The sequence below is a fragment of the Euwallacea fornicatus genome, chromosome 10 (assembly GCF_040115645.1).
Source record: "Euwallacea fornicatus isolate EFF26 chromosome 10, ASM4011564v1, whole genome shotgun sequence".
In the NCBI taxonomy this organism is placed as follows: domain Eukaryota; kingdom Metazoa; phylum Arthropoda; class Insecta; order Coleoptera; family Curculionidae; genus Euwallacea; species Euwallacea fornicatus.
Window position 1 is genome coordinate 5,009,391 of NC_089550.1, and position 9,790 is coordinate 5,019,180.

The 9,790-nt window shown below is 38.3% G+C and overlaps 1 protein-coding gene across 1 annotated transcript; it reads right to left on the reverse strand.

Annotated features, from left to right (window-relative positions):
• Nucleotides 1-4,340: 4,340 nt before the first annotated feature.
• LOC136341558 (uncharacterized) lies at nt 4,341-7,110 on the reverse strand. Its single transcript, XM_066286678.1, has 3 exons — nt 6,785-7,110; nt 6,210-6,725; nt 4,341-6,151 (listed from the first exon to the last, which is right to left on the reverse strand). Exons 1-3 carry the CDS (start codon nt 7,085-7,087, stop codon nt 5,732-5,734), a joined length of 1,239 nt encoding a protein of 412 aa, XP_066142775.1. The 5' UTR covers nt 7,088-7,110; the 3' UTR covers nt 4,341-5,731.
• Between the last annotated feature and the right edge of the window lie 2,680 nt (nt 7,111-9,790).

The window sequence follows — 9,790 nt, forward strand, 5'->3', positions numbered from 1 at the left end:
CCATAGCGCCCCTAAGACTGGTGGCGTTTCTCCCCAAAATGCACGATACCCTTCTGCGCATGAATTTCTGCCCTTCGCGAATACCTGTAGGACAAAGGGATTTGCCGAAAACACTGAATCTCACGATACGGTTTTTGTTTCGCCGTACCACTGCTGATGGAATCTTTGCTTCGTGCTTGATGCGAATCGTTAGACGAAGAAATTTTCGTACTTTGTTGGAAATGGAATAACAAGATGCGGCAAACTCGGAACTTAATAAGTTTGAAATTAAATATGGAAAACGTGACCGAAGATATTATAGTGAGACTCCACCCAAGAATCAAACAATTAGAAGTTAATTCGCTGAAGCCCAGCCCTCCAGCCGCTGGAAGGTTCAAGAAAAGGAGTGGAAGCAGCTGAGGAAAGTGTGGAACCCAGGTCGAATGTCTTCAGCGGACATTCTGCTGATTAATAAATTAGATTGATAATCAAAAGGTGTTAAGAAATTAAAGTACGAATGTCAAAAATGATCGTCGCCTCCAGAAGACCAAAAACCTAAGAAAGATCTGATGTTCATTAATTTTAAAAGGTAGTAAGTTGAAGTCATTAGCTGGATGCTGTAGATGGGCATAAGTGTGTTTTTATTTATAGAGGGTTAAAGAATCTATAACCAGACAAGTGAACGTAACACCAAAGCCATTTTCTTTGTCCACATACTGCCGAGTTGGTATCTCTCAAGATATTGATCAACTAAATTTCTTCCCCCCCCCCCCCCCCAAATCACGGCTAGGCAGTAATTCGGTCAAGGCGTGGTGTATATTGTCCTTCCAAAGGAAAACTCCCATTTCTCATCCACACACTTTTTCCAATTCAGTAACAACTTTCAGCCCTCATCCCTGCGACCTCCAAAAGCTCTCCACCGCTCACAACCGCTCTCGGCCAGCGTCCATCCCTGTTCCCTCTGTTTCCCACCTCACTTCTACACATTCGTTGTCCCGGTCTTTCCTATGGCTCTCTCATTATTTACCTTGTGTTGTAAAAACCCCAGAATCCACCTCTCTATCGTTTTCCCAATTTTCCTTTTTTTCAATGATTGTCTCTATTACGTTTGTAGGTGTTAAGGAGTTTCCTACAACGTAAGAAGCAAACGTAAGGTTTGGCCACTGCGTAGAAGATCATAGATCTTTGGCCACGGTACTTAAAGAGAAGTTGATTATTGATTATTGACATCAACAATCGTAAATTTTTTTAGCATGGAAGTTCTTATCCCCCTTAAACTACGTCGAATCCAAATCATTTAACCGCTGTATCCAGGTTTTCTTCCCAAAATACGGAAATTTTCACTGTTTCTATTGTGCTCTATGAGCTTTAGCAAGGGGACAGTCAAGGGCCATAGAATCGATCCCAAGCACCTAGAACAATAGGGGAATGGTGACCGGCCCACAGTGCCCCTAACGCCGATGGCGTTTGTCCCCAAAATGCAGGATACTCTTCTGTGCATGAAGTTATGCCCTTCGTGAGTATCGGTAAGACAGAGCGACTTGCCGAAAACGCTGAAGCTCACAATACGGTTCTCGTCTCGCCGCGTCACTGCTGATGAAGTCCCCGCTTCGTGCTTGATGAGGATCGTTAGACGAAGCAATCTCGAGTATTTTAGCTCTCAGAGTTCTCAAACGAGTCACAGGGGGGGGGGGGTGGGGGGGGGGGGACAATGCGTCTAGAACTCCAGCCCATTGTTTCTACTGGTGTTATTTGCCAACCTTCCATCAACCTGTATTTTAATGGTTTCGAGAATTTAACACCCGATAAAGTAACCAAATCTCGTAAATGTAAGGGATACAAGCACAAGGAAGAATTATATTTCAATTAGAGCTGGCAAAAAGTAGTGGCAACAGATGGCAACAAACGTGGATGATTGTGCAGCGTTTGCGACACAGTTGTACGGAATTGTTGACCACATTTTGCTCTCAATGGCCCAGTTTATCGGCAAAATTAAGTATAAATTTGGTCGTTCTGCAGGGGAAAATAACCCAATTAATTTTTGCGTTAGGTGTTGGAGTCGGGCTTTTATTGGCTTTAGAATAAGGAGCAACTCTAAAAGGTAACAGTAATCGGCCATTATGGCAAATGCAGCCGTCCATCAAGCTTATGAAAGAAAACGCGCTGTTACCTATTATTGGCGGATCATATTATGAACACTTGCTTTATTGACAAATTCCCGTATCAAGCACTATAGAGCCTCTAGCATTCCATTTTCCCTAAAGCCTCATTATCGAATTGGAATGCCAAACAATAAAGCTAAAATACTGCTCGATATATTTTCTCAACCGTGAAAAGGGGAGCAACAAAAATGGCCATCCACTAACATTGAATTGAAAATTTGTCGATATCGGTTTGAGTGGATATGGGTTTTTAACGCATATTGTTCCGATATTCCCTTTGCCCGATAAAATTCCATACCAAAGTGAATAATAAGCCCGGAAATAATTAATTTATGTCACAAGTTTGTCGTAGGAACTTTCTGTTTGGTTTGGTCGAAATCGATTAGAAAAAAGCAAGCTCAGCAGCGAAATAAAATGGCAATATTTCATTTTTTGGTATCATATGTACCAATTAGACTGTCGCTCATTAATCACAAACCGGAATTTTCGAGTTTCATACGATTCTGGCAGGCAATCCTGTGTCCCAAGGTAATGAATCTTAATTATATTCCTAATCATCCAGGGATGTACACCTCCGCAGGGGAAAAGTTAATGATGTTGAAAATTCAGCATGGCTCAGCTACAACTACTCCAGTCCTAGATCACAAATTTTTGAATTTCGAAAAGGACTGTTTGCGACAAACACGTTCACGCAAATTAGAAAATAATAACAAGAAACTTTTCCGTTGAACGATAATGATGTTGCAGCAAACTCCAAATGGATTGTTCTACTGTCCCGGTAAGCAGGATTATATTTTCACGCTGTCTGCAGTCTGGACTTTTCTATTTTGCCATTAAATTTAATTAAATAAGCGGCCAGTGCTCCATTTTTCTATATTTGTTTTAAATTTTAGGTCGTCAGCTTGCGCGGTGGTTACGGCAGGCTGCGATTTGATTCATTGCGATGCTGAGTGCCGTTGTCGAGTATAAATTTATGATGCAAATGTTCATAGTGTAAACTTATTAATGGCAAATTGAATTTTAAAAAAACTAACGCCGGGTTTTGGGTCACAGCTTAAGCTCGAAGAGCCGCAAAGTTTCTGTACGTGCAATACTCTCGGCGCGGTACCAATGCAGGAAGGCTCTGAAGACTTTCTTCGACTCGAGAAAAGTCCGTAAGCCGTTTGAAACCATAAAGAAAACAAGCCGAAAAAAATCGTGGATGGTAGCGTGCAGAGGGGCGTCAAAACAGGAAAAAGGTGGCCTCAAGCTGCCAGCACCATACCGTCAGATTAGTTGCTGTTATTCATTACGTGGACACCAATGGCCACAAAGTGGGTCTGGGACAAGCACATTCCCTGGTGCATTCTTCAAATTAAATTAGTAATTGTTCTGCGGATGTGTACCACTTGTCACGTCGCGACAACCCCACGGGGCGCAGCCCCTAATTCAGGCCTCGTATGAACGGCTTCAACCCGCTGAGTCTATACTTACCACCCAACTCCCCGAAAGCTGGATGCTGCTCTTAAACCACTAATTCGCAAACACGCTTCCACCAGTTCTGTGTATAGAGTGATTCAGTGAATTTGGTCCATTGCTCGTTTCTGTTATTATCGGTCCTGCGAAAATCTTTAACTTAGCAGAGAGTCGTATTTTCTGCAAGCTGTCAATATGATATTTTTTGACTGACTTTTTGACACATTTTGCATAGATCCCAATATATGCATCGCCAATTTGGCCCCCACTATATATTTATCTTTAGCCGCTTCTCAGATATTTGAGTCTAAAAATTCGGTCAATGATTTGTTGTATTATAAGTGCGTTTGATTAATCTTTAAGGCAGTAAATCAGTAGATCATGGTGCTTTAAGGCTATGGAAGACTTTCCGTATACGACTTAAGATTGCTTTAAATCGTGTTTGAACATTTTTCAGTTAAAATTTTTGGGCATTTTTCATATATTTTAAGGCATTTGAAAGGGATAAGCAATTACTGGCCTTCATTTACATTAGATACTCTTTACTACTCTAAAGGTTTCGTGCCTTTTAACAGAACCGTAAGATTTCTGCCTTTGAAGTAAGAGCTTTTAGTTTTCATATGTGAGAGATCCAACTTGTGAGTCCCAATTATATTTGAACGTAACTGTAGCATAAACTTTTCGCTTCAGTTACTGTAACTTTCAAGGGTTTAGGCATTCTGTATTGAAATGTAATAATTTGAGTCACGTAATAATTGTTTTGTTTATTATCCACAAGTTCGAATTAATTTACGAATAATTAGCAATCAAAACAGTTAGTTATATTAACGCCAATTAGCTAGCAGATATTTCTAGCGTTGTAAACATTGCGGTTATCGTATACTTGTATGCACGTATGGGCGAAATATCGTTACAATTTAGGGAATGTTGTGTTTGCTCATCCCTCTTCGATATACATATGTGAGGAGAGAAAATGATGTTGCCTTAGGCTGTGAAATTATTTCGGCAAAATAAAAGAAAATCCCACTAGAGATTATTAAAACAGCTAAAAAGCCCTTCGCATTAAAATTTCTTATCCAGTCACATTTTAAACAATAACTCAGGATAATTATAAGAACAAACATCAACTCAAGCAAGGTACTTACAGAACATATCAAAACATAAACTAAAACAAATACGCTTCAGTTGTCCCATTTGGGACTCCGTTTTGGTGGAAATTAGTTCTGACAAATAACCCTGCATATTACCCAGTTATTTTAAGTTTAGCTCCTTCCACGGCTTGTAACTCTATTAAGGAAGATGTTTTCGGGAGAGAAACTTTAGAACAGGAACAGCCCTTGTTTCTGCTACAGAACTCTGTAGACTGTCTAAGATTATTCGTATTCACTGCTAAAGCTCTAATTGGTATGAAGCAAACGCGTTTCCTTACTGCCTTCGAATGCAGTTGCACTTTAATTATTCATCTATGAATTTCTAGTCGCGGTGAGATATTCTATTAATTTGCGTAAAGTTTGTTCGTCTCTCAGTTCGTCTGTATGGTTTAATTGAAGGAAAATTCACATATGCAGTAATTTCGACCAGGGATTTATCCCCGGCTGAAGTCATTGTATGTAACCACCTCAAGCTTGGCAGCGGTATTTCTTAAACACTGATACGTTCCAAAGATCATTAAAAAATCTAATGTGTTGGCACAACTGGAATATCCTTGAACAGAATAAAACTGTTTCTTTTTTCTTCAAGAGGTACATTTCTCTCACAGGATTTGTAATTTATACATTCCGTAAATACATGACCTCGAGTTGCTATTTGAATAATGTATTCGAAAGACAAAGTGACCTTGAACGGAAATTTTGCACAACTGCTGTTGACGCCACTGAACGCGGCCCTTGTTGACGTCGCAGGAATTTCTTTCATTTTCGGCGAAGTGAGCGCAGACAAATATTCATTAAATGAGATGAATCTAAATGTGGGCAAGCCGAAATTTATTTTGAGCATTGTTTTCTTAAAAAAAAATTATTGATCCATGAGAGATACTCAAGACATTACGTTGAAATATTCAATTTACATACAAAATAATTTCAGCCCGGGATTTATTAAAAGCGAAATGTACCAGACGTTTATTACAACATAAAGCACTAAAATTCAAACTCAGCAAAATGCCTCGCAACAGCAACTACCCTTTTCATGTACTTATTCTTAGTTGTAGCATTCCTCAAAGTCTGACAAACTCCAAAATCAGCTGTATCCTCCTTATCAATAAAGCAATACATGGCGATAAAAGGACTTAAAATAGCCCCATAGGCGCCATACCGCCTCCAGTGTATCTTAAAGGAACTGAAAGGAAATAATTTTTCTGGACTGCTACCCAGAGCCCGGATGTGGTTGGCCAGATGAAAGTAGTAGTGTTCAATCAGTTGCTTGAAATGCCTCAACTCTTTCTTTGAGGCTACAGTGTAGATTAAGTAGCTCAAATCGAAAATTGGACTTCGCAGTGACGTCATTTGGAAGTCTATCAAAGCGACTTTAGTACATATGGACTTTTTCCGATCATTATCCTGCCATGTAAAAAGAAGGTAGTTTGAGTAATTTGGGCTATTATTTAAAGACTCTCACCTGATATTTGAATAAAAAGTTATTATTCCAGCAATCACCATGTAATACCACAGATGCACTTTCCTCCATATCCATTAGGTCCATTAGCACCGTCCTTGCTTTCGCATGACCAATCTTCTGTTTATACTTCATAAGCAAATTGTTTTCCCCATTTGCCTCCAGAATAGCATATAAAGTTTCCTGACCAATATCTATTAATTCGCCTAACTGATTTCGCAAATAGCCCTGCCAAGGATTCGGAAGAAAATCGTTCTTGATGTCTTGATAGTCTTGATCATTCTGATCCTCAAGGGCAAAAGACAGGGCGTGCCACTGAGCATAAGTTTCTAAAACCTTTTTAATGTGGCTTTTGTTCATTGGAGATTTTCGATTGTAGGTGTGGTACCCTTGCTTCTTTAGGTTTTCTAACACTATGATTTCGTCAGATTCGGAGAATTTTGTTAAAAAGCATTTAGGAAGTATTGAGAGCGATGGTAAGTTCTTCTCATCCAGGAATTTTTGGAAGCACGGAATTAACTACAAGTCAAATGCGTAATTTTTATGGTTATTGCACATTTGACGTATTTATAAGTTACCTTGGAATAAACTTCTATCTCCCTCCTAAATCCTTCTGTTACAGGAACTTTGTTCCTAACATTCTTCTGCGTGTGTCCATACTTCAACACCAAGTTATACTCCCGTTTTTCTGCCTCAAATGTCTCTGCAGATATATCAATAAAAGCAATATCGCTACCATATTGCTCTATTTTGTCCTCACTTCCATAGATTTTCAGGTCATACTTCTCGATATTTTCTCTCTTTAATGCTTCTGCACTCACACACTTAAACAAATCGGACAGAAAGTTGTCTCCCGCGAGATCAGTGGTGTTTGTGGCCATTGTACCAATTAAACTAGTATTGATGTCTGACACTGGATTAAATTTTAATCGTTTTTAATTTATGCCAACGAAATTGAAACCCGTTTATTAATTTGTCCTATTAACCACGCTCAGTGGCGGACGATGCGGAGTTATTTTTCAGCATTAAAACTTAATTGTCCCAGTTAATATTTAAATTTGGATCATATTGAGATTGGACCTAGCAGCCGGGCTTTGGTTTATTCGGACTTGTTCAATAACGCAAATTTTTAATTTTTCCTGTGTCGAAATTGCAATTGCTTTTTTCCGAAAAATCCATCAAAAGTTGATATTCATATAGGATTTCGTTTATAGTCGATTTTAATTATAGTGTTTGTTATCTCGCATCAGCTAGTCAGCATATCAAAATCAATGCTATTAGAATTTAATTAATGTGATCCTTGCATGTAGCGTTTTTTTTATATTGCTGCAGCTCGCGAAATAAACGCTAATTCACAAGACTTATCGCATTTCACTTGTCGTCCCTTTGATTAAACATAAACTACTTACCTAAAAGGCACAACGAGGGCAATGATTGGACCGACATCGACAGCTCCATCGATGGACTCGACGGAGTCCAAAAAGTTATTGGTTTCTTTCTGCTAAAAAAATTAAATTCGCACCAAATTCCCTTTCCATCAACTGGTCCTATAATGACTCTTTTAATTACTGAAAGCCATTTATTAAAGCAAGATTGCCTGAACAACACCTATTTAGCTAGACGAGAGGAAAAAAAGGTTCCTTTGGAACAGAAACAAATGCTTCATCGCGTTGCTGAAGTCTCTCAGTATTTAGTTCAGCCCTAAGACATTCAGCACGAGTTCCATTAGCGCCTATTGAATAAACTTTTGCATAAAATAATTCGTCTTTTAGCTCGAAATGGGAGAGGGAGAGTATTTTTGAGAGCAGCTATTGGCGAAACTTAATTGTAGATGTAATTAAAACTAGTTGCAGAACGCTCCAAACCGCACAGCCATCAGCCATTATTAAGAGTGTTATAATTGAAATTTCACTTTAATTAAGAATTCAACTCGGGTTTCACGAAAAAAGTTCCATTGTACCATGTTGCATTGTGGCTAGTGAATTCGTGGACGAGTACAATGAGATAATGATGATGGAATCGAGTTCGGTTTAAAAAAGAAGCTGAAATAGCATCCGAGAAACATTTTTTTCTAATGAAATTTTTATTAATTGCAGTTTGATAAACTACTTGGCACACAACAGTATAGGGCTCTCATCATTACACTATTCGTAGAACCGCTCCGAGAGATCTATCTTCCTTCTAATGATCCTGGCAATTCATCAATCTCACCTCAACGCAATCCTGATCACTTGAGTCATTCTTTCTAAGCGCCTGCGCAACCATTCCCAACTTCATGCAGTTTCCACAGATTTTTCAAAGTTCTTTGGAAAAATTTTCACTTTCAGGAAATTTCTATAATAATTGCTTAGTCCACTTACCCCTGCTACAGCTATGATTTTTTGATAATCTATAGCGGCATTTAACCATCGTCTATGCCATTATTTAACTATTAGAAAATGCAAATAGCAATGCGGTCTTAAATCAATAATGTTAACCCCTTGTTTGGCTTTAGAGTTTGTTTAATAACGGGCAATAAAAGTGACCGTTAATAAATTAATCATCGTTATAACCGCGGTTAGTGCCGATGAGGTATTGATCAATATAATTATAGAGACTAAAGCAAAAATAGAAACTGGAAGCAATAATGGACAGGTTTCGGAAAATTTGGAGCTGTATAAGTGAATTTTCATGCATTGGGAAGTAATACTAATTCATATTGCACAAAGAGTCATAAATAAGTGGGGATGAATTCGAACTAAAATTGGCACAAATCCAGTAATAGGAGTTATAGGTAATTCCCAGGCCGTAGTAATTAGCTGTCATCTGAAGTAAAGCTGCAATGTTTCTTTAATCTTTAAATGTCTACACATCTGATACATCCCCAGGAGAGATCTCTCGACGGAATAATTATCAGCAATTTTTAATTCAAGAGGAGTTTTCAAAGCCTTTTTTCTCAGTTTTGCAGTTATGCAAATACACAACCCTTAGAAGAACGAATACAAAATTTTTAATTGGAAAAAGTGAGGCCATTTCTTACTCAATCTTCTCTTTCAGATCTTTTAATATGCAAGAAGCAGCTACGAGGTTCGAAAGATTTTATACCTCTAAAATTTTTGTGGAAATTCTCAGGAGTAAACAAAATGCATTTCTCTCAAATTTATGCCTGAACCTTAAAAGACCAATACAAGCTTTAAGTTTAATCACCGCAAAGAGTGGAACTTACGATATGTTTACAATTATGTGTTAACGCTTAACACCAAACTATTGATTAAACGAGACATTTTGCGGTGGAACGAGAATATTCTCGAATAAGAAACAAAATTTTTCTAAACACGTTGGGAATTTAACTTTCGAAATCGGGATTGGTGAAGATCGCTTAATGCATAAAAGTATTGGAAAATATTTAATTGTTCAAAAGCACATGTTGAAATTTTCGAAGAAATCCGCCAATTTATTTTCCGTCTTAGGGCCACTTTAAGGGGCCCTAGTAAACAAATCCCTGGCGAATATTGATATTTTTAACAAACATTTCTATGAGTACCAATATTTTTCCTTATTGGTTGCCGTTGGTTTTATATTGTCCGGGGCATTTTACTGAATGA